The sequence below is a fragment of the Dryas octopetala genome, chromosome 1 (genome assembly GCF_963921425.1).
Source record: "Dryas octopetala chromosome 1, drDryOcto1.1, whole genome shotgun sequence".
In the NCBI taxonomy this organism is placed as follows: Eukaryota; Viridiplantae; Streptophyta; class Magnoliopsida; order Rosales; family Rosaceae; genus Dryas; species Dryas octopetala.
In genome coordinates this window covers 11,948,103-11,970,578 of record NC_141366.1, presented here as the reverse complement: position 1 = coordinate 11,970,578, position 22,476 = coordinate 11,948,103, and the positions used below count along the sequence as shown (strand labels likewise).

General features: G+C 37.4%; 5 protein-coding genes across 6 annotated transcripts; 2 read left to right on the top strand and 3 right to left on the bottom strand.

Moving 5' to 3' along the window:
• Nucleotides 1-590: 590 nt before the first annotated feature.
• Nucleotides 591-4,136, bottom strand: LOC147297911 (uncharacterized). Of its 2 annotated transcripts, XR_015119867.1 has the most exons (7): nucleotides 3,009-4,136; nucleotides 2,758-2,910; nucleotides 2,548-2,643; nucleotides 1,574-2,152; nucleotides 1,328-1,489; nucleotides 1,060-1,193; nucleotides 591-937 (listed from the first exon to the last, which is right to left on the bottom strand). XR_015119867.1 is itself a non-coding variant. In XM_086229038.1 (6 exons), exons 1-6 carry the CDS (start codon nucleotides 3,762-3,764, stop codon nucleotides 1,119-1,121), a joined length of 1,821 nt encoding a protein of 606 aa, XP_086085164.1. In that variant the 5' UTR covers nucleotides 3,765-4,136; the 3' UTR covers nucleotides 591-1,118. The 2 variants fall into 2 exon arrangements, 1 of the variants encoding a protein (XP_086085164.1); XM_086229038.1 differs by having other exon boundaries at nucleotides 591-1,193.
• Nucleotides 4,137-4,244: 108 nt separating this feature from the next.
• On the bottom strand, nucleotides 4,245-8,936 carry LOC147297910 (phosphoesterase). The gene is made up of 12 exons (XM_086229039.1): nucleotides 8,434-8,936; nucleotides 8,198-8,257; nucleotides 7,366-7,422; nucleotides 7,219-7,278; nucleotides 6,710-6,781; nucleotides 6,467-6,523; nucleotides 5,983-6,059; nucleotides 5,703-5,784; nucleotides 5,431-5,547; nucleotides 5,055-5,182; nucleotides 4,813-4,882; nucleotides 4,245-4,505 (listed from the first exon to the last, which is right to left on the bottom strand). Exons 1-12 carry the CDS (start codon nucleotides 8,830-8,832, stop codon nucleotides 4,458-4,460), a joined length of 1,227 nt encoding a protein of 408 aa, XP_086085165.1. The 5' UTR covers nucleotides 8,833-8,936; the 3' UTR covers nucleotides 4,245-4,457.
• A 327-nt stretch (nucleotides 8,937-9,263) lies between these two features.
• Nucleotides 9,264-11,409, bottom strand: LOC147297909 (uncharacterized). Its single transcript, XM_086241789.1, has one exon. It carries the CDS (start codon nucleotides 11,286-11,288, stop codon nucleotides 9,477-9,479), a length of 1,812 nt encoding a protein of 603 aa, XP_086097915.1. The 5' UTR covers nucleotides 11,289-11,409; the 3' UTR covers nucleotides 9,264-9,476.
• A 4-nt stretch (nucleotides 11,410-11,413) lies between these two features.
• LOC147297908 (Rab3 GTPase-activating protein non-catalytic subunit) lies at nucleotides 11,414-15,290 on the top strand. Its single transcript, XM_086241801.1, has 8 exons — nucleotides 11,414-11,837; nucleotides 12,102-12,236; nucleotides 12,467-12,658; nucleotides 12,977-13,038; nucleotides 13,206-13,363; nucleotides 14,272-14,420; nucleotides 14,515-14,658; nucleotides 14,940-15,290. Exons 1-8 carry the CDS (start codon nucleotides 11,493-11,495, stop codon nucleotides 15,117-15,119), a joined length of 1,365 nt encoding a protein of 454 aa, XP_086097927.1. The 5' UTR covers nucleotides 11,414-11,492; the 3' UTR covers nucleotides 15,120-15,290.
• Nucleotides 15,291-18,851: 3,561 nt separating this feature from the next.
• On the top strand, nucleotides 18,852-20,982 carry LOC147297907 (Peptide-N4-(N-acetyl-beta-glucosaminyl)asparagine amidase A protein). The gene has a single exon (XM_086241776.1). The coding sequence runs from the start codon at nucleotides 18,880-18,882 to the stop codon at nucleotides 20,722-20,724; it is 1,845 nt and encodes a 614-aa protein (XP_086097902.1). The 5' UTR covers nucleotides 18,852-18,879; the 3' UTR covers nucleotides 20,725-20,982.
• The last annotated feature ends 1,494 nt before the right edge of the window (nucleotides 20,983-22,476 follow it).

Here is a 22,476-nt window from a genome sequence, read left to right as displayed (position 1 = left end):
AAATAAATAAATCATGTCATATATTCCTGGAAAACAAAGTCTTAACCTAATTGTCTCAAAATTCATAATTTAAATTAAATTTATAAAGTAGACAATTATAATAAATCCAAAGATAAATTTAAAATCTCCTAATGTCTCAAAGTTCCAATCAGCCCTCCTCCAGATTTGGAAAAAAAGAAAAGAAAAAAAAAAAGCCACATCTCCCACTAAACATGGAGGATGAAAAGCTGCTGTGAAGGTTTGCATCCATCAGATTCAGTGCCCAAAAAATTTTACTAGAGCCGTGCACAAGGTATAAGTTAACATTTGTTCTACGAGGGGGAAGTCGAACTGTCTCTAATAAATTCAGCTATGCTTCGTATGACTTCTCATTTATGAGAACACACAATGATCTCACTTGCTTGACGCTTATTTTTTGTGAAAAGAAATATTTGACATTAAACATTAATTTGAATTCAACACACAATAACATATTCATGCAGAATGTACATTGACCTCTCAAGGAGCAAGGGCCAAGCAAGAAATAGAAAAATAAAATATTTTCAAGTACTCTACGAAAGACATCAAAAGCAATTGACCCAACTTCTTTTATTAATTTCTTTTTCCCACATTTATCCATGCAATAACTGCAACCAAGCAACCCTTCCTCTTTATCCAGAACACAAGGTGGTATTTGATTTAATATAATGTTCACGAGAAAAATTGAAGAGAAGAAAAAATATTTTCTAGTGACACATATGCTCAACACATTGGTAATCTATAACTAATTGATTTTTTTTTTTTTTCCCATAAGTTTGCAGAGGCCATGGCCCTTCTTAGTCCCTTCTATGTTCCGCCCCAGAGACTGTGTCAATGCTAACACAGTTTACAAGGTCTGAATCCTTCAAAAATTACATTCAAATCTTCATTGTGACCATGGTGATCTCTCAGCCTTGTCCTGAAAAGTTCAGTTAAAGGCATGTCATAGCACTCAGATATAACTTTAGTGCGAAATGCATATCAGAAAATTAAAGTCACTTGAAACTTGCCTAAGGTTTGACAAGATGAATTGGAACTCACCGGCATCTCAGAAAACATTGATGTACAATAAAAAAACCTCCTTTGGAGTTATGTTAATATCATAGGGGATCTAAATTTTCCAAAAAGGCATTCAAATCCTCATTCTGACCATCAGCTTTTTTTTCAGCCTCACCCTGTAATGTTCAATCATAACTATGTTATAACACTCGGAGATAACGATGAATTTATGATGTATATACACATTACACATGAAATAATAATCTGACTCGTCTGATTTCGCTGAGGAGTGAACTGAGTTGAAACTCACCTGCAACTCACATGTCGATGACGGTCCATCACTCTGAGTCTGAGCAACATCAGATTCCTCCTTCGAAACTATTTCACCATTATAACCACTCATAGAGTCCAAGTTTTCCTTGGAAACAACTAAAGTATCCTTGTGATCACCAGCATTTTCCTCAACTTCACCCTGCAATGTTCAATTAAAACAAATTTAAAAAAATCAGGAACAACTATACATTAAATAAACATATCACACACATGAAATAATTACCTGCAAATTATCTGACTTTTCCAAAGGTTCACCAACAGATCTATCATTGGACACAATGGTTGGGAGCCGACCAATATCCCAACCAAGGACCTTACAAATAACCTGGCCATAAGCCCTATGAGCCACCTTCTTCTTTGTCTTTATTATAGTAGTGGAGTGCTGAAGAAGCGCAATACAGCCCTTAAACCTCTTCCATACCTTCTTCCCTACCCCGCCACAAACCAAACAGCAAAATTCCCCATCTTTGAAATTATTCTCATAAAAACTTCTCAATTTGCCATCCTCAGTAAATATCTTTGAAAAGAACTTTAACTCTTCACTTTCCTCAGACCCATCTTCATCTGAATCGTCTTCATCACTGTATGTGCCAGCTTTGAGAATAAAGAAATCCTGGCATTCTTTTAAGGCTTTCTGCTGTAGCAGCACCGCAGCAGACCTTGCTTGTTCTTCCACTGGATTAGAGCATGTTGCAGAATCTGACTGAGAAATAAAGGTCGGCCAACCTAACACTGTTGATGAGGAAACACTGGACTCTTTGCATGGCCATTCAGTCGTCGATACCAGTGACTTAACAGATCCCTGCATTACATTTTTTCTTTAAAAGTGAGGAAAAAAACAATTGTAGGCTTTGATGAACCCAAAAAGCACTAAACCATTGCAGACATTTAAACTTACAAGCTACAACAGGCATTATAGCAAAGTCAAAGATTGGGTAGATTTGGCATGGATTTGGATCCTCTCCATTTTGTTGATAAATAGAGAGGTCCATTTAAGAAATATCGGCCCTTTCATGGTCAGCAAACTTATGGATACATCTTATTTGGTAGTGCAGTTTACATTAAGTATGCCATCATTAAACCAATAAAGACATAGAAAGAGAAACAAATAGCCCAGATCAAATGAAAATATATATATTTCAGTTCATTTGTAAATGAAGTTATCAATTCAGTTCATTTCCAGAGCAATCATCTTACCCACGCATCCACTGCTTCTTTGTTTACTTCTGTTTCTGATATTCCCTTATCAAGGCTCTCTGTGTTTTTATTTGTGCAATCATCGTCCAAAGAGTTCTGAAACAGTACAGCACGCATCAAATTATATAAAATTTCCAAATTGTCATATGTCTGAAACTCATGTGCAAGTCAAGAACCAAAAACCAAGTTAAAGTTATAGACATGACTAACCTGACAAGTCATTATTTCTTTACCATTATTCTGATGCTCATCAAATGCCTCTTTTTCACCGGATTCAGCATTAGCATCATTTTCAGCTGTCACATTGTCTTTGAAAGCGTCCGAAACACCCTCACAAGAACCAGCATTTACCTCAGGCTCACCCTGCAACATTCACAACTCAACCCAATTCATATAAACCTCAACAACAACAACCACCACAGACGAAAATCAAACAAACAAAAAACTATCAGTTATGTTACTTGTTCCTGGTCGGGTTTCGCCAAAGAAAGACCGAGCCTTTCCCCTTTGCGCACAATGGTGGGCAGCCGGTCAAAGTCCCAACCCAAAACCTTACAAACAACCTGCGCAAAAGCCCTATGAGCCCGTTTCTTCTTGGTGTTGGATATGGCAATGGAATGCTGAACAAGCCCAACACATCCCTTGATCTTCTTCTTCTTTCCTAACCCACCACAAACCAAGCAATAAAACTCACCACTCTCATAATTCACCTCATAGTAGCTCCTCAACTCACTCTGCTCCACAAACACATTCAGCAACAACTTGTAGTATTCCTCATTTTCACCATTTGCTACCCAATAGTCATCTCCATCCTTGTCACTCTGGTATTCCTCCTCGGAGTCGCTATCGGACCCGGCATTGCCCCAAAACAATTCGCGGCAAGTGTCCAAGGCCTTTTGCTGTAGTTTAAGCGCGGCGAGCCTTGCTTGTTCTTCGGGCGATGCCACCGGAGATAAATTTGGCTTCTTGGGCATTGAGGGCCAGTGCGAGGAAGGGCCCGGAGCAGAGTCTTGAGGCGGGGTCGGGTCCGAATGTGGAGGCGGGTCGGGTTGCGAGGACTGCTTCTTGTTGGGACTTTGATCATTTGGACTCCTGATTCTCTTCCTCTTGGTGGGGTTGGGGATTCTAGGGTTAGGGTTGGTGGGGGGACCTTGGTGCCAAAGAGAGTGAAGGTAGATGACCTCGTCTCTGAGTCTCTGTTCCAAGTAGGGATCCATCGTGAAATTCAATCCAATAAATTGAAACCACAAATTCAACTCAAACACTGTAATTTGTTCTGTATTGATTGCTTCTTCTTCTTCTTCTTCAGCATGGGATTATGGGGTGCTGCCACGTTTTGCTCAACCCACAACCAGTAAGCCATCACTTCAGATACTCTGCTTCAAATTACTCTGTTTCAATTTTCATTTAATTTTAGGTGCCTAGTATTGAGAGATTCGAACATCGTAGAGAAAAATACAATTTGACCATAACCTAATTAGCCTAGTGATTTGCTTCACAATGGATGAATATTTGTAAGTTTAAACCTGAGACACAATGAGTGAATCAGAACCTATTCTATTTTGAATGGATTTCTTAATTAATTGGTCATAGCATCATTTGAGAATCATCTCCATTTCATGTATCCAAAATTCCATTTAATACAAGAAATGTGCAGCGAGTTTCCCTAAATTCATTGCAACACAAAGGGCGGGAGGGAGCAAAGGTAAAAAATATACTCATTTGAAGCAAAACAGAAGTTCCACTAAAATCCAAAAGTTAAACTACATCATGATAATTAGTTAATTACAATGCATGAGGGCATGGCTTAATATCCGATACATGATTTAATTTGAGTCAATATCCCCTGCTAAACACAACTGTAATGTCACACTGAATTTGTCAGTAGGAGCTGCTGACCACAAAATTCCTCAAACACCAAAATATTCCTCCGGCACATAAAACTTTAAACCAATGGCCTGCAAAAGAAAGAAAAACTATGAGCACTTTGAATGGGAGAGTAATTGCCAACCAGAATAGATAATGTCCAAGCACTTGAAGCATTTTTCAACTACACCAGAAAAATCAAAGATTGATGCAACCTTAGTAGATTGACAAAGGCAAACTTCCAAGTAAGCTAAAAGAATGTTAAAAAAATGGATCAAAGAAAATAAAAATTCAGTGTGCAACGAAATACAACTGGAGCTTAAAATAATAAATGGGCTTAATATTGTGCATCCAAGCACATGATAAATAATAATGTCATATGACATAATATATTAGTACCTCTGCAAATTTAATATCAGCATCACTATGATCATTGCGCCTCCCAGCTGCATCACCAACATAAAAGGATCTACAGTGCAGACAAAAAGAGATTTTATATAACCATTCATCCTTTCGATAATAAATGCTAAAGACAACAAAAAGAATTAAACTGATAAATAAAATAGCATTTCAAATTCTTCCTATGTGGAAAATAGTAATTATAGAACCAAAGAAGTAACAAAAGAAAAGAGTTTAATAACTGATCCTTGTCGATGGAAATGCCAGAGTTTAAGTGTTGATCCAAAATATGCCACATCCCTGGTTTGGGTTTGCGAAAGGGGTCTTCTGCTTGACCACCAGATTTGCCTAGCCCACAAGCTATGAAAACCTGGATATAGATAACAGCAATTTAACTTATTTATTTAATTATTTTACATGTCAAAAGTTGAAGCTATTAACTTTCAAACCAATGCTACTAAATTATTTTCTACTTATCAATGAGGCTGAATACCCGTTTTCCCAACTAAGGGTATGTTCAACCAAAATCTTATCACAAAGGATAAATAGAGTTCCTGATTAAGAATAATTTATTAGTTGCAACCACACGGGAAATATAAATTAGTCAGAAAGGATTACCTGAATTGGGACTTTCACTCGCTTAATAAAATTGTTGAGGCGTCCAATTTTTTTGTCCACAGCTACTTGTCTCCGATTCTTCCAGCGCTCAATGTTGGATTCATTTGTAAAGATTACCTGATAATGATCAAAGAGAAGCAAAAGAACCAATGCAGTCAAACTTTAAATTAATGCAAACCCAAACAACTAAACAAACCAGAATGTCACTGCACAAAATCATAAGACTTCTATATATAATTTCAATCGCTTATATGGATAGAAAGAGTACAAACCAGCTTGTAGCCATCCTTGTACAGGCTCTGTAGCTTATCAGGTATTGAAGGATACATAAGGGACCAAGCATCAGCATCTACTCTGAAATTAGAGCAGCATATTAGGATATCAACCAAAAAATTTGATCACATTTCTGTGGCATATGAGAATTTTTTTCTTTTGTACAAATTTGATCACATTGGTGTGTTCTGTGCGAAGAAGCGGTGAGACTACTATTATACACATTCCAATAAAAATATTATACTTATGATAATGCCTGAAGCATCGGATTGGTCATACCCTTTCACATTAGTTTTCGCAAGGCATCCATCAAAATCAAAAGCAGCAATTTTACTTGAATCATGTAGACCATCATCCTGTAAAAAGCGAAGCACATAACGAACACATGACAACATTAAATACCTCTGCTGAAAAGTACCATGTTGAGTTTGATAGGTATTAAGGTATACATGCATGTGTGCAAGTGGGACCGAGAGATCATAAAAGTTGTGTTAGTGAACATATATGTGCACAATTGTATGTCTGCATTGTAAGCAAGAAATAGGTAAAAACATAAACAAATGTACATAAGAAAACAAAAACAGAAAACCAGCATCATATCTCGTATTTTCGTCCATTAAACCATTAAAGGAATGAAGTAGCCTGTAACATATTGTTACATAGACATAAGAATAAAATCGCCTTTTCTATTCATCTCAATTATCCACAAAGATAAAACAAGCTTCTTAAAAACAACTTTACAAATAATGATAATATATCTTACCCGTTCAAGAAATATGATTGTTTGAAATGCCTTCCATTTAGGTGAAAGAGTTGCATCCTGAATCCGTAAACATTTCCAAGAAAACAGAGGTAAGAGATACCTTTATGCAAGAAAAAAGGTTTCTTTAATGCCACAAAATTTACAGATGTATATTGAAGGTACATTCAAAATATACTCAGACCAAAGGAAAATTCGTGGAAATATTTCTGGGGTGTAAAAGAAAACAAAGGAGATGGATCAGACCTTGTACTTGTTCTTTACATCGGAAACTGAAAAGGATATTTCCAGATTAGCTTGTCCATCAGATATAGATGACTGCAAATGAAAAGCAAATAATGATAGAAGTTGACTCACGAGCATCAAAAAACAATGTATAGATTCACTTTCTATTTAAAATAATTCATCACTAGAAAGCAGAAAATCTGCATAAAACATAAAATTTAGTTCCCGAGCTTTTATAAGTCGCACTTGTACCTAGATGTTGATGCAGGAAAACAAAATGAACACTACAAGTAATTGTATGCAGTCCATGTTATATATTTGTTAATGTAATAAAGAAAAAACAATGAGGATCAAACTTTCAGTAATTACAGGCGCAACAGTATTGCTGTACGAGATGTTCAATACTTGTAATGTGACTATATTTTTCCGATAGTAATTCAGAGGCCTTCTAGCATCACATAGAAGAAATCCAGTTCTAGAGATATACAAATAAAGATGTGTTTACCCACTGTAAAAGAGCAATCGGATACCTTTGCTTTCTTCAAATCCCTTTCCTCTATTTCATTTTCATCTTCATGTACTTCACGAACCTATATAAGGAAAACAAAATAAATCATTGCAGGAATTTCCTTTAGCAAATCAATGCAATAAGGAAAATAAAAACATAGTTTGTTTACCTTTCTCTTTTGAGAACTCTCCTTTCCTTCAGTCACATGTTTTCTTCCATTTGAATCCTGCAAATATTCAATTTCATCGTTAACAAAAAGCAAAAAAGGTATTGCAAATAATATACTAATAATCTAATCAGATTCACCAAGAAGATAAAGAACCAAAATCAAACATATAGACCAGCAAGTTCATTTAGGCATGATTAGTGCACAATTTAAAGGTTGGAATTGATCTGGGAAGTTTCCAGGTTAATTTACTATAAAATAAATGTTATATGGATTGAGATAAAGATAAAAACTGCTGGTTTTCAAGTCAATTTTTTGTATTTTTTTTATATTTTTTTTGGCAGTTAATTATTTAAACTATAACTTGTGTGGCATTTATTTTTTGTAATTAGTTGTTAGTTGGTTCATCTTTGTAAGTTCTTGTTTTAGGTACACACCATTCACCGGCCTTTCTAAGTTCATTTGGTCCCTCAAATGTGCTTTTTTACCAATCACAAGAGTTGCACATGGAGTCTATGCAAGCATTAAACTATTACTTTTTGCAAGCTGCCATTTAGCCTCAATGATGCTGGAAGACCAAATAACATTAAGAAAGAATTTTGAGTCACATTATTGTAGCACAACACTGATCACACTATTGCAACAGTTTTTTTTTCCCTAATCGGAGAATCTTGATCGGTCCTTTACACATCAATTGATGATTGCATATGAACCTAAAATTGGTGGGGAGTGCGTACTTAAGTGAGTCAAGTTTATATCTTTCATTTTGAATGTTAACAACATATGACATCTTACATATTAATATAGCAAGAAACTGCAGAAAATCAACATGTACCTCCTCTGGAGATTTCTCAAATGCACCTACCAATTTCTTCAAAGCTTCCTGATCACTACTCTGAAAACACAAACAAGTGAGCGAACAATCAAATAGAATAGAATCCCATGCATGCTAAACCAATTTGCGCTCTTATACACAGAGGTCCAGTTTGGTTGCAGAGAAAATTCAGAAGCAGAAAGGGAATTATCAAACAAAGCAAAATCCAAACTTCAGTTCGAGTCTTACGACCAAACCTTTAAAGACTGAAACCCATTAATCTTCTCGACCGAAGCAATCGACTCGGACCCAAAATCAAAGCAATCCAAGTGGTGCCACCTGGTCACGTCGAAACCCCCCCGCGCATCTCTGCTCACCAAGCCCAGCCTCAGAGCCTTGGCGGCAATCACTTTCGAGCACTTCTTGCACGAGGACCTGCCAGACTTAGCGTACTGGGCGGCTACTTGGGTCGAAGAAGAAGACGACATTGGTGGTGTTTGGAAGCAGATATAAGCGAAACGTTTCGTCGCGGTTTGATAGGGAAAGAAACGTTTCGCGGAGAGTGTCTCAGAATTGGGGGTTTTGGGGAGGCGGGGGATTATATGGGAGAAGAGAGAGTAACGAATAGGCGCATGCAAGTTAGAGATGGTTAGCATGGAGTGAACAGGTGGAAGTTGGTTTCTAGGGTTATCGCTTTCCCGCCATTTTGAGTGCCCAGAGGAAGAGAGGAGTGACGCTACACAAGTGATTCAATTTTGCTTTTTACTCATTCCAAAAAGAAAAAAGAAAGAAATATATGGTAAACTTTATATTTTATCTTCATTTGTTTATTTTTTCTATAAAGAATGTTTATTTATTTATTTTTTATATAAATAAAAATCTTCATTTATATCATATCATAAACTCCTATGTAAACAATGTTTGGCATCTTTTACCACAAAGGGAAACCAACTTTTGGGCAACATACATTTCTGTCCTTTATTCTTCAGAGCTCTGGAATTGTGATATTTTTCTGTCCTCCATTTCATAAGGTTTGAAATGAAATTAAAAAGAATTCATTGAGAGACTGAAAAGAAATGGGCCAGAGTGCAACCCAATACAAATTGATTAAAATGGGACACAAAACTTCTCTACTTCAAACAACTCCTGTTACATGCATAAACTTCATTGAGATTGATTCAATCAGACACATACGCTCTCTGTAATGCACTAAACCAGCCGATACAGTCATGCTACTAACAAGAGCCAAATTCATGAATATATCCCCCACCCACTAGCCTTCAGAGAAATGCCAATGTTTTCAAGGCTTTCCACCAAAATCACCATCCAGAATTGCATGCCTGGTCAAAACAATCTCTTTCACAAGGTTTCTGTAAGTAAAGGGTCTAACTGCTGCTCTCAAGAACAGCTGTGGAGGAATTTTACTCTTCTTAATCCTCTTCATCCATGGACCATACCCAGCAATCTTCCATTCTTCAGGACTCACCTTCGCTCGCTTTCCCCTCAGGGCGGTTTCATCACCATCTTCTTCCAAGTTTCCATTTTTGATCTCTTCCATGGCCCTCAATTGCCTCTTATAGTGCTCAGTAGTTATCTCTACACTCTTTTTTGCTAGCTTTTCCATTGCTTCAGAGCTACTCACCGCCTTTTCAAACTCCTCCTCCCAATACTTCTCATCCTCTTCTTCACTAAATTCTTCATCTTCATCACCCAATTCATTGTCTCCAACATCTTCCATATCCACAATAACATCATCTTCCTCATCCTCACCCTCATCATCACCCTCATTATCATCCTCAATCCAATCCTCAAACTTCTTCTCAGCCGCATTGATACCAAGGTCACCATCATCATGATCTGGAGCATCACAACCCAACTCCCACTCCTCCAACTTGGCCTTCCACTCCTTGGTATACGGATGCAGCAACTGAACCGGATGATTCTTCAGCAAAAACCCCAAACACCTGGACTTCTCCTCATCACTCAGCTTCTCATAAGCCTTAACCACATCATCCACAAACGCCTTCTGATTCACCTTCACTATCTTACACAACCCACCAAAATAAGTGCACAATTCAACACTCCCATCATCTTTCTCCAACTCAAACAAGTAATCCTGCTCCGTACTCGGATCAAGAAACGGCGCCAACACCTTGAAGAAATCACCCTGAGGCTCAAACCTACACTGAAAAACCGGCCGCTTCACGTATATAATGTCGGGTCTCATCCAAGCTGCACATCTTGTTATCATAGACCTGGTCAGATTCCCAAGCCTACCCATCAAACTCCACTTATCCAACCTCTTCTCCTCACCTTCAACAACCACCTCACAAACCAAAGTCCACTGCTGCCAAGGCAAATCCGAAAGTCTCCACCTTGGATGCCTCACAAACACCCAAAAGTACTTAAGCCCTTTGCTCCTATCCAATTGCCTTAATCTCTTCCCAAAATCTTGACCCATCTCAAATTGCTCAATCTTATCCCACTCTTCCTGGTCCCTAACTTCACCAATCATCGTTACCCTCTCGTCCGACAACCTTCCGCGAACCGGGTCACCAACGACGACCCCACGCCACGAGTAGGGTCCGAATTCTCCGTACTTGTACCAATCATCCGGGTGGCGCAAATTGGGGTCGTCTTTCTCCATGAACCGGACCATACGGTCGTACCCGAGACCGATTTGCTGGAGCTCATCGTCGGTGAAGTTATCGGGGTATTTCCGGCTCTGGTTCTTGAGGCGGTAGAACATAGACTCCGCAAGCTTCTTGCTTTTCCGACGAGCATTTCGCTTCAACTCCTGGCGAAACTCCGAGTTGCCCTCGATGCGACCCGGAGACGACCCACCACCTCCGCCGGCCTTCTTCTTGCTCCGTCCGGCGAACGAGCGGAGGTCCCGCCTAAGTTGGGGAATTTGGCGGGAAAATGTGAAATTAGGATCAGAATTTCGCGGGATTTGGGAGAAAGCTTTGATGGAGAGGCGTTGAGGGCCTTCGAGGGGCTTGAGGGTTATTAGGGTTTTGCGAAGAGGGTTCGAGAATGGTGTGAGAAGAAAGAGAGAAGGGTTTAGGGTTTTAGAGAGCGAAGAGGGGTCTTGACTCATCAGCATTTCCATTTCTCGGAGGACCACCGAAACATCCAAACCGAGTTACAGTATTAGAGGTGCAATAACAGCTAAAACGCTACGTTTCAATTCGTTATGTAGTTATATTTTAGAGGATGCTAAACGACGGCGTTTCATGCAATAATAGGCTAATAGCTAAATACAAATACGCTTTGTCTTTCTTCTTCTTCTTCTTTGAGTCCGATCCAATCAAACATGTCGAAGCGAGCTCATACGACGGAGCTGGGTAGCATAGCTTGCGAAGAGCTCGGTGACCTCGGAGCGGGCAAGGAGGGCTGGCTCGTGGACAACCCGAACCTCCTCTGCGCCCTCGACACCCACACGCTCGCGATGGCCAACCGATCCGTTATTGTGGTTCTTGGGTGGGCTGAGTCCGACGGGACCCGCCTCAAGATCCGACCCGAATTGTCCCCGATTCAGGCGGAGTTCGTTACGGCTATAGAATGGTTGGTGTTTGATGAGATAAGGGTGGTTGTGGTCGGGACTTCTTCTGGCTATCTCCTCTTTTACTCTTTGGCTGGTGATTTAATTCATAAACAGGTAAAGCTGCTGAATTGGGTTTGTAAGAAAATCTTGAAAAATGGGATTTTGATTCAATGCTGAAAATGTTGTTGGATTTCACAAAATAATTTATGCATATATAGTTTTTGTTAGGTTTTCACATGATAGGCTACTGGGTTTGTAAGTAACTAAGTATAATGACTTTGTATGCCATTGTGATTATTTCTTGCATTGGTTGTTGAACTTGAATTATGCTCTTGGTCCTGCAACTTGTGACTAAATTTTACTAATTTGTACTTACAGATGGTATATCCTGTACGCGTTATAAGGTTGAGAGTCCGCGGAACAAAGAGAGATTTGACCCATGATACATCCTCAGAGGAGGTTTGTGTTGTTATGCCAGGCATAATTGCCCGTTTTGATGGTTCTGATATTCAGGTATGAGAAACATTTGTTTTTGCCTCCCAGCTGTAATGTCATCTTTGAACATAAACCATGTTATTCTTAGCGGCCTGAAGAAATTAATGAGATGGTTGGTGATGTTAACTGTTAGAGACTCGCAAAAAGTTTAGATCTCCCCGTCTTTCTAGTTTGATTATAGGCTTTTAGGCTTTAGAAATTTAATTGGTACGGGTTCTAATAATATGCTTTACATGCTTGGAATGTAGAATATGCTGCACCAATGGTTTCAAGAAACACAGTCTCAGTTTTGGGATCCAAAACCCAAAAGACGAGACTCAGATGGTTTAGCACATTCTTATGGAAAATTACCGTACCAGTTATGGAGTGTCAGCAAGTATGGTATTTGTGCTGATGCAGCAATTGCTGGCATAATGCCTCCACCACTGATGGAAATCCAGGTAGAAGTCACCCTGCTTATTATTATTTATTATTATTTTTAATTTAGTACTGATGCTTTCTTTAGATTCCATCTTGATGGAATAAGGTTTTCTTGAGTAGAGAAGTTACTTAAATGAAAGAAACAGAAAAAAAAGGTTATCAGTGGGGATATATTTACAGAAATTTCTCTCACATTTAAAATTTTGTCTTGTTGTCATGCTTGTCTACTATTTTTGTAGTTTTGATGACATAATGCTTCTGGTTCTTTTTCCTGTAAATCATGGAAACTTTCTGAAGTTATTCTGGATTTGAATTCAGCTGCTTTTATTGTTGGGCAGTCAAGTCAACATTATTACTGCGGAATCACTGTTGGAGAGGATGCCGTAATTTCAGCCTTCAGGTTAGTTTGGTGGGATGATGCAATTTAATATTTTCCAAGTTAGTGATTTTTTTTTTTCGTCAGAAAGTTCGTGAAATTTATTCATATGGTTTTTTCACTTAAAAGTGCTCTCTTTTTATGTTCTTACTTTTGGCATACTTATTGACTAGATTTTTTTTCATATAAAGACTTTCAGACAACAAAAGTAGGTCTTTAGTGGGAGCTATCTTGTCTAAAGTCGTGCCTGCAACATTTTCAACAATAGCTTCATTTTCAAAAATGATTTGGCGGAGTGAACAGAGTCCACCTAGAAAATCAGATGAGAAGCCTCAACCATTTGCACGAGGTGAGAACATTTAACTTTTATTATTAACTTGAGGTTAAGTGATGTTGTTGCCTGAGTGATTTTCTACCCAAATGTAGGAATAGATGTTGGGTTGTGGTGCCACTTATCATTCAAATGACACATAGACAAGTGTCAAAATGCAGCGATATTTTTGTTGCATACAAGATCATAAAGTGGCTATAAATACCAGAACTTCTCTTTCTCTTGCATGCATTTTCTGATTCTCAACACTCTAGCTCTTACACGCTTGATCCATCTTGCCCCTTTGTGGTTTTTAAAATTTACCATTCCATAAATTGTTACCTAATTACATAGGTAATATGCAATTTATAGCATTGAATTATATATTAATATGGTTAAATTCTACCTAAGATATGTTTGACAATGGGAAAAGAAAGAAAAACCTGAGTACACAAGAGTTAACAATGAACTGGTAAAGAATGTTTCAGAATATTGACATAATCTTATAAAAACAAAAAATACAAGCACAAAGAAAAAATGGTCAATCATCTTGAAAGTAATGATGGTGGTCCTATCTTCTACTTGCAAGATTATTTGTGCTTTCCATAATTTATTTGCTCTTGGAACTTTGCTATAGCCTATATCGTATTGAAAAAAAAAAATAACAAAAAAAATCTAAATAGTGCACAAACAGGCTTTTGGGCTGCTAAGGGGACAAAATGTACTTTCTTCAATATCTCTGTGCATGTGACATCCAATCAAGTCTAAGGAGATGAGTGATATAATATGGTTTATCATGAGCTCAAAGGGTATTAGACCATAATATTTTAGTGTCATTAGTATAATCATGTTTGTTCTTCATGGATTTTGAATCCTACCTACCAATCATTTTTCAACTGCATGTAAAATCCTTTCAGCTGACTTACTTGCACCGTGATTTATGACAGCTTCTCCACTGACATGTTTGAAGGATTTCCCTAGAAAGGGTGAGAAGCTGACCTTATCACCTAGTGGCACATTGGCTGCAATTACAGATTCACTTGGTCGTATATTGCTTTTAGATACTCAGGCACTTGTGATAGTGCGGCTATGGAAGGTTTTCTCCCAGAATCCTTACATTGAGTTTTATTTTTCTCCCCTTCATTTTGATGTAATTGTCTTTTTCCTAATGGTAGTATAATGATTTGCAGGGATATCGGGAAGCTAGCTGCCTATTCATGGAGATGTTGGTCAATAAAGATACTTCAGCTTCTGGTTCCAGTTATTATGAACCTACAAAGAGTGATTACTGCCTGTGTTTGGCTATTCATGCCCCTCGAAAAGGAATTGTTGAGGTACATTCTTTTACTATTCTTCGTTGATGTGTTTTGGTGTACACATAAATGCTGATTGCAGCCTGATGGTAGAATGAATAGATATCATTAGGTATTAAAGAGAGAAAATAAAGTTCAAATTTGAGTAAGATCGAGCAATTCTGCTTTGTTTTGGACTAATGGGGTCTTCATTTTGCTTTTGTTAAAGCACTTCCGTAGTTCTTCGAGTGATTAAGATCAAACTCACTTTATTACGCTTAATCATTTTTGATATGTTTGCCCTCTTGTCCAATGCCATGCAGATTTGGCAGATGAGAACTGGACCAAGGCTTCGAAGTTTTCAGTGTGCCAAAGGTAGCAAAATACTGCAACCTACATACAGATTTGGAACGTCAGTAGCCTCTCCTTATGTCCCTTTGGAGGTTTTCTTATTGAACGGTGACTCTGGTCAAGTATCAGTTTTAAATCGAACTCTTCATTGAGTGTAAAATATAAGATATATTTGTAAATCTTACTACTTAAATGAAATGATGATATCTCTGATGGAATGAAATTTAATTCCAATAGTGCCGCATTTTGTTTATTTGTATGTATGCATCCTATAAGGTGCAAACAATATGATTCAGTTTCAAAAGAGATAAGTTAAAGCCTCATGCTTAGTTGCACAACTGGGAGACCCATGCTGTTGTCTAATCTCAACCCATCCAAGAACGGTGAAGAACAATCGATTAGAATTCAATGGTTCATTTTGTTTTGGCCCGGAATGGTTCATTTTGTTTTTAAATTAAGAAAATAGTATTTAAAACAGGCAACTATTACTTTTTTAACTAAAATCTTGGATTTCCAAAGAAGACACAGAAACCTTTAATTCTAGAAAGACATAAAAACCCCTGATCTTGATTTTATTTTCTACTATTGTCCACTATTGTGAAAGTTTCCAAATACATCCCAATTGCCGTTTGTAGAAAATAAATATGATGAAATTTGCTTTCTAAAGGATAATTGGTATTTGCTTCATCAATCACTTGCTATTTATGAAAGCTATTCAATTTCTTAAGGGTAAATTCCACTTTTGGTCTCTAAAGTTTGGGCTATGTTTTACTTTGATTCTTATAGTTTTAATTGATTTGATTTTGGTCATGTACTTAATAAATTGTTGCAATCTATTAACATACTAGCATTTTCGTATATTATTTGTTAAATTCATCATTAAGTCGCTAACAATTTATAAAGTATATGACCAAAATCTAAATGGTTTGTAAATTACATGATAAAAAATATAACGAATTTGATAATTTAATGAACGAAAATGCTAATATATCATTGAATTGACGATTTATAAAGTATAAAACTAAAATTCGAACAATTAAAACTACAAGGGACCAAAGTAAAATTTAAACCAAACCAAAAGGACCAAAAGAAAAATTTGTCCATTTCTTAAAGAGATAATTAGGTTTGGGTTTTTTAGAAAAACAGTTTTAAAATGGAGATCGGGATGTTTTAAAATTTATAAGAAAATCTTTTTAATTCATAATAAAGTCCTTTAATTTATAAGAATTTTTTTTTAATTTATAATAAAGTTCTTTTAATTTATAAGAAAGTCATTTTAATTTATAGGCTTATTCACACCATTGCCCCCTGTGAGATACACTTTTTTTCACTTTGCCCCCTGAAACTTAAATCCTCTCAGTTTGCCACCTAAACTTTACACAGTTGTTACAAAAGACCCTATGCCGTCAACTCTGTCAATTTTTCCGTTAAAATAGCTGACGTGGCACCTATATGGCATGAGTGAGATCCCTTTTTAGTTATGTAAAATCCATGTGAACAAAAAATAAAATAAAAAACAAATTTTAAACTAAAAAATAATAAGATCCATGTCAATTTTTTATAATTTTTTTTGTTCACATGGATCTTACATAACTAGAAAAGGGTCTCACTCATGCCATATAGGTGTCATGTCAGCTATTTTAACGGAAAAATTGACAGAGTTGACGGCATAGGGTCTTTTGCAACAACTGTGTGAAGTTCAGGTGGCAAACTGAGAGGATTTAAGTTTCAGGGGGCAAAGTGAAAAAAAAGTGTATCTCACAGGGGGCAATGGTGTAAATAAGCCTAATTTATAAGAAAATCATTTTAATTCATAATAAAGTCATCTCCTGATTTGAAAGGTATTTCCCCTCCTAGGATGTAGAATGAGTTTTGTAGAGATTGCATGTTAAGTTTTAACTCTGAAATTTTGGGCTCGGAGTTAAAATTTAATATAAAGATGTCAAAAAATAAAAATAAAATGACTTGATTAAAAATCTTAAATTACTACCGATTATAGTTTAAGAAAGACTCATAAAATAAACTGAATTATAAATTTCCCTTACTTAAATTGCAATAACGATTAAATTATGATCACATTGAAACGTAAATTGCAATACTGAGAAACTCGAATTATTGTTCCTTTAACTGTAAACTATTTTATTTTACTTCAAAGAATTTAACTATAATAAAAAAAAAAATTTAATTAAACAGTGCATGTGAAAAATTGTTTAGTAAGTTTAGTTATTAATTAGGGTTAATTACATATATATACCTCAACTATACATCACTTATCAGTTGGGTACCTCTGGTTTAAAAACTTTCATTAGGGTACATCAACTTATGTTTTTTGTCAATTGAATACCTCTGTTAGTCTGACCGTTAGGAAGACCGTTAACTGCCTACGTGGCGCTGACGTGGCACACGCGGACCCCACCATTAAATCTTGACTTGGCATTTAAAAATAGCCACCTAAACCAAAAATAATAAAAAACTAATAAACCTTTAAAATAATATAAAATAAAAAAATAAAAAAAAAGCCAACCCCCACCTAGCACCCTCCTTCCTCCCCCACCCTTCCCCCACCCAGGCCACCGCCTCCACCTTCCCCGCCCCTCCCCCCCAAACCCAGGCCACCCCCCCAACCTCCCCCGCCCTTCCCCCCCAAATCCAGGCCACTCGCTCCACCTCCCTCGCCCCTCGCCCCTCCCCCCAAACCCAACCCCTCTGGCCCGTCGCACCCCCCCAAACCCAGGCCTCTATCTCTTTCTCTCTGTCACTCTCTTTTCCTCTCACTCTAGCTGCTCCGTGAGCTCGGTTTCCTTCCCCACCACCACCCCGTCCACCCCGCACCCAGCCCCTCACCAACCTCCTATCTCTCGTCTCTCTTTCTCGCCTCCCGTTCTCCAGCCACAACAACCAAAACCCAGTAAGCAATTAATCGAATTCAAAACAAAAACCAACAAAAACATACCAAAATCGTAAATCATAATCCAAGTCAGATCTCAGGGTTGGGCAAAAAAATTCTTTGACCAAAAAAAACATCCTTTGACCAAAAAAAAAAATCCATCAATCTGCACCTCTGAATCTTGTAGATTGGTCTTTGCATAATGTGCTAGTTGTTGGGTTGGGCAATTGTGTTTATTTGAGGAATGCTTGTACTACTTTGCCAACTAGTTTGATCACCAATGGGATCCTAAGATCTCATATTTTGGCCTTGCTACGCTTTTTGGAGAAGATAGTAATCGAGAAGCAAGAGAGGGGCTGGGTTGCGAGGGAGAGTGGCAGGGATGGGTGGAGGAGGAGGGACTGGACTGGGTGGGTGGGAGGAGAGGCGGAGCTGGGTGGGTGGGTGGGTGGGTGAGAGGAGCGACGGGGCTGGGTGGGTGGGAGGAGCAACGGGGCTAGGTGGGTGGAAGGTGTCACGAGGCTGGGTGGGTGGGTGGGGGGAGTGGCGGGGATGGGTAGGGGAGGAAGGGGAAGGGAGGGGGCTGGGTAGGGAGGTGAGGCCGGGTAGGGGAAGGGGCTGGTTTTTTTTTTTTTTTCTTTTTTTTCAATTCTTTTCTATTTTATATCATTTTATATCATTTTTATTGATTTTTTTATTATTTTTTGTCCATGTAACCTTTTTTAAAAGACGAGTCAACATTTAGTAGTGAGTCCCCATGTGCCACGTCAGCGCCACGTATGCAGTTAACGGTCTTCCTAACGGTCAGACTAACGGAGGTACTAAGTTGACAATATATTGAAGTTGAGATACCCGAATGAAAGTTTTTGAACAAGAGGTACCCAATTGATAAATGATTTATAATTAAGGTATATAATTGTAATTAACCCTATTAATTATTATCACCCAACTCAGCATCGCTTTTCACTCCCAAAAACTTAATAAAACAAAGAAACCCACCAAAACAATCAGCTCAACCACCAGTCATGGCCTCTGTGTTGCTCCTTCTCTTCCTCTTCCTCCACGAACCTCTCTTTTCCACAGCCAATGTCCACCAACTCAACCTCCTCAGATCGGAGCTTCTCTCACAACCCACACCTTTACAAGACACCCCACCAACTCTATTCTTTGAAGTGACCAAACCCATACAAGTACCAAGAACCAAGCCTTGTTCCCAGCTCATTCTGCAACATGACTTTGCTTACACATATGGAAAAGCACCAGTCTTTGCAAACTACACCCCTCCTTCAAATTGCCCATCTCAAAATTTCTCCAAAATTGTCCTTGAATGGAAAGCTACCTGCAAAGGAAGGCAATTTGACCGCATTTTTGGGGTTTGGCTTGGTGGGGTTGAGCTTCTCAGGAGCTGCACAGCAGAGCCAAGGCCTAATGGGATTGTTTGGACCGTTGAGAAGGACATCACAAGGTACTATTCATTGCTTAAGAATAATCAAACACTAGCTGTTTATCTTGGCAATTTAGTAGATAAAACCTATACTGGAATTTACCATGTGAATATAAGCATTCATTTTTATCCTGCTGAAGAGAGTTTTGATTATTCTGAGAAAAAGTTGGAAAATTTGGCATCTGGGTATCATTCTTGGGCTGATTTGATTTTACCTATTTCGCGAAATCTGCCTTTGAACGATGGATTGTGGTTTGAAATTGAGAATTCAACTGATACGGAGTTGAAGGAAGTCAAGATTCCACAAAATGCTTATAGGGCTGTGTTGGAGGTCTATGTTTCATTTCATGAGAATGATGAATTTTGGTATGGTAATCTTCCTAATGAGTACATTGCTGCAAACAACCTTAGCAATACACCCGGAAATGGACCTTTTAGGGAGGTTGTGGTCAGTATAGATGGTGAGGTTGTTGGTGGAGTCTGGCCTTTTACTGTGATTTACACTGGAGGGGTCAATCCTCTCCTGTGGAGACCCATTACTGCAATTGGCTCATTTGATCTCCCTTCTTATGATATTGAAATTACACCATTTTTAGGGAAGATATTAGATGGGCAGAGCCATAAGTTTGGGTTCAATGTTACAAATGCCTTGAATGTTTGGTACATAGATGCAAATTTGCATCTTTGGTTGGACAAAAAGAGCACAAGAACTGAAGGAAAGCTTTTAAAGCATACTAGCTTGCCCCTTGTTGTTTCACTTGTATCAGATTTCAAGGGTTTAAATGGCACATTTTTGACAACGGTAAGCAGGTCTGTGTCATCAACTGGATGGGTGAAGTCCTCCTATGGGGAGATCACAACCCATTCCGTTCAAGACTTCTACTACAGTAATTCCATGGTCATGGGGAAGGATGGTAATATGCAGATAGTGAACCAGAACATCCATTTCAATGACACAGTTCACGCCACAATGCCATCCTCAGATGTTCACTCACTGAAATCACAAAAAACATTTCCCTTGTACTTTTACACTGACTACTTAGAACAAGGAAATGGAACTTATCTATTGGTTACAAATGTCAACTTGGGATTTATTGAGAAGAAGTCTGCAAGTGCTGGTTTGGGATACTCGAACAGCTCTCTCAGAAATATGCAGAATGCAGAGGGTAATATGGTTGTAAAAGACAATTTGGTAGTTAGTGGATTGGGGAGTACACAGGAAGTGTACAGATTTGATGGTGGCAACTTCTGTTACTTCAGGAATGTAAGCAGCTCAAACTACACTATACTTTATGATAAGGTGCAGAGTACATGCAACAAAAAACGAGAGTCTAATTTGGATTTTGGCTTAAGAAGAGTGCGGCCTTTTGGTGCTGGAAATAAATTTTCTGGCGTCTATTTATTGGAGAACAATGAAAAAGTTTAGCTTATTCATCTTGATGCATCTTCATGTGCTACATAAAAGGACTCCTTTGGTAGGATTTTGAAGAGGTCCTGTATGTGGGTACCTCAAATAAAAATGTAAGTATTTTGTACTCAGATGTATTTTGTGGATAATCTTCTGGAATGTAGTAAAGGTATCTGCTTTAAATTTGATTTTGGTTCTATTTTGCAAGAAGTGGTGAACCCTATCTTTTTATTCACAATTGAGATAATCAAATAGGTTTTACTTGGAGTTGAATGATTTCTGAGAAGTGGATCAGGTGAACTTGTGCTATCTCAATATAATCAGAGTTTATGCAGGAAATTACGAACCATTCATTTATTGGAGCTAGTAGCTTTTATGTTTGTTTTCGCATGGCTCTGATGTACTTTTAATCTGAACCTTGTACTAGAAATCCAAGAATTATCTTGTATCTTTGAGTTTAACCATTAAGTCTTAAACCATACAGGAGAATGATTAATTAGATTTGTAATACACAAGCAATGTCTTGTGTTGTCATAATTTTTCAGCTGATTACCTTTATGTCGTCAAACGGGTGAAGACACACTAAAGAAAAAATACTGCTTCAGTTTAATCAGACACAGTTATCTACAGAGGCAAAGCCATTAACTGGTGCATTTGTACTAATCGCTTGCACTTTAAAACGAGTGCTTTAACTCTATTACAACATGTGTCCTAGGCCTGCTTGGTAGACCCTTTTTCCAATATATCTCTACTGTTTGTTATATAGACATGTACTTAAAGTGGTCAAGTAATACAACAAGAAAAAGAGACAATAGTCAAAAGGAAATTATCCCATTTCAGATTCTCTTTTTTGTATGACAGTGATGCAGGGAAGAAGAAGAAAGATCACGAAATTTTAAAACAATTTGTTGATTCTCTGAAGAGAATAATATGGTCTATACTTATTGCATGACACAAGGTACTGTTGCTACATGTGTATATATTTTGCATCAATATATATAAGTGGAGGGGCCGGCAGCGTGGTGGGTACACCGGGGCTGTGCATTGTGCAATCAACTGGGGTTTGGTTATTTATTTATTTTTAATTTTTAATTTGATTGAAGTGTTAAATTATGTAAAAACACTTTTTCATTTAAGAAAATATATTTTTCCACTTATTTAAGGACAAAATGGAAAGTTTAGAATAAAAAATTCTACACTAACAGAAAAAATGACAGGAGGTGAAATTCTAAGTGGTGAAATTGTCCGGACTCTATAATCTGGGTAGTATTAGTACAAAAAAAAAAAAGCATTTAATTTTCTGATTATTTATTTCTATATTTAATTGTTTATTTTTCAATGAGAAAGATAGGTGGTATTTATTATTATTATTTTTTTGTCCATGTGACCTAATAGTCATCTAATTTGTGGTACCCATTTATGCAACATATGCAATAAACAGTGTAATAGATGAATTTAACAGTTTTGAGTTATGTGAGACAAGAAAAAAATTTACGGGAGTAAATTGAGATAATAAAATTTAACGGAATGAAGTGAGACGAAACTATAATTTTATGAAGTAAATATGCAAATAAGGCAAGATAAAATGACAGTTACAAAAGTTCGAAAAACTAAAATAATCGGTGGTCTAACTTTAGGAATTATTTGTGTGATTTAAACCAAATAATTAAATTTCGAATTTTGAGGGTTCAAAAATATAGAAATTTCAAAAGAATTTTAATTTTATTGAAAATTTAGACTAAAGCAATTAAAATTTTTAACAAAATTTGG

What these genes read in the sequence shown, in the direction of transcription:
- LOC147297911 (XM_086229038.1), bottom strand. Translation starts at nt 3,764, where the DNA reads ATGGATCCCTACTTGGAACAGAGACTCAGAGACGAGGTCATCTACCTT. An exon ending in CGAAACCCGACCAGGAACAA is followed by an intron (nt 2,911 to 3,008) that starts GTAACATAACTG and finishes TGAATGTTGCAG; the next exon opens with GGTGAGCCTGAGGTAAATGC. An exon ending in AAAAGTCAGATAATTTGCAG is followed by an intron (nt 1,490 to 1,573) that starts GTAATTATTTCA and finishes TGAACATTGCAG; the next exon opens with GGTGAAGTTGAGGAAAATGC.
- LOC147297909 (XM_086241789.1), bottom strand. Translation starts at nt 11,288, where the DNA reads ATGGAAATGCTGATGAGTCAAGACCCCTCTTCGCTCTCTAAAACCCTA.
- LOC147297907 (XM_086241776.1), top strand. Translation starts at nt 18,880, where the DNA reads ATGGCCTCTGTGTTGCTCCTTCTCTTCCTCTTCCTCCACGAACCTCTC.
- LOC147297910 (XM_086229039.1), bottom strand. Translation starts at nt 8,832, where the DNA reads ATGCTAACCATCTCTAACTTGCATGCGCCTATTCGTTACTCTCTCTTC. An exon ending in AGAGTTCTCAAAAGAGAAAG is followed by an intron (nt 7,279 to 7,365) that starts GTAAACAAACTA and finishes TTCCTTATATAG; the next exon opens with GTTCGTGAAGTACATGAAGA. An exon ending in GGGATTTGAAGAAAGCAAAG is followed by an intron (nt 6,782 to 7,218) that starts GTATCCGATTGC and finishes TTTCATTTGCAG; the next exon opens with TCATCTATATCTGATGGACA.
- LOC147297908 (XM_086241801.1), top strand. Translation starts at nt 11,493, where the DNA reads ATGTCGAAGCGAGCTCATACGACGGAGCTGGGTAGCATAGCTTGCGAA. An exon ending in GCCTCAACCATTTGCACGAG is followed by an intron (nt 13,364 to 14,271) that starts GTGAGAACATTT and finishes GATTTATGACAG; the next exon opens with CTTCTCCACTGACATGTTTG. An exon ending in TGATAGTGCGGCTATGGAAG is followed by an intron (nt 14,421 to 14,514) that starts GTTTTCTCCCAG and finishes AATGATTTGCAG; the next exon opens with GGATATCGGGAAGCTAGCTG.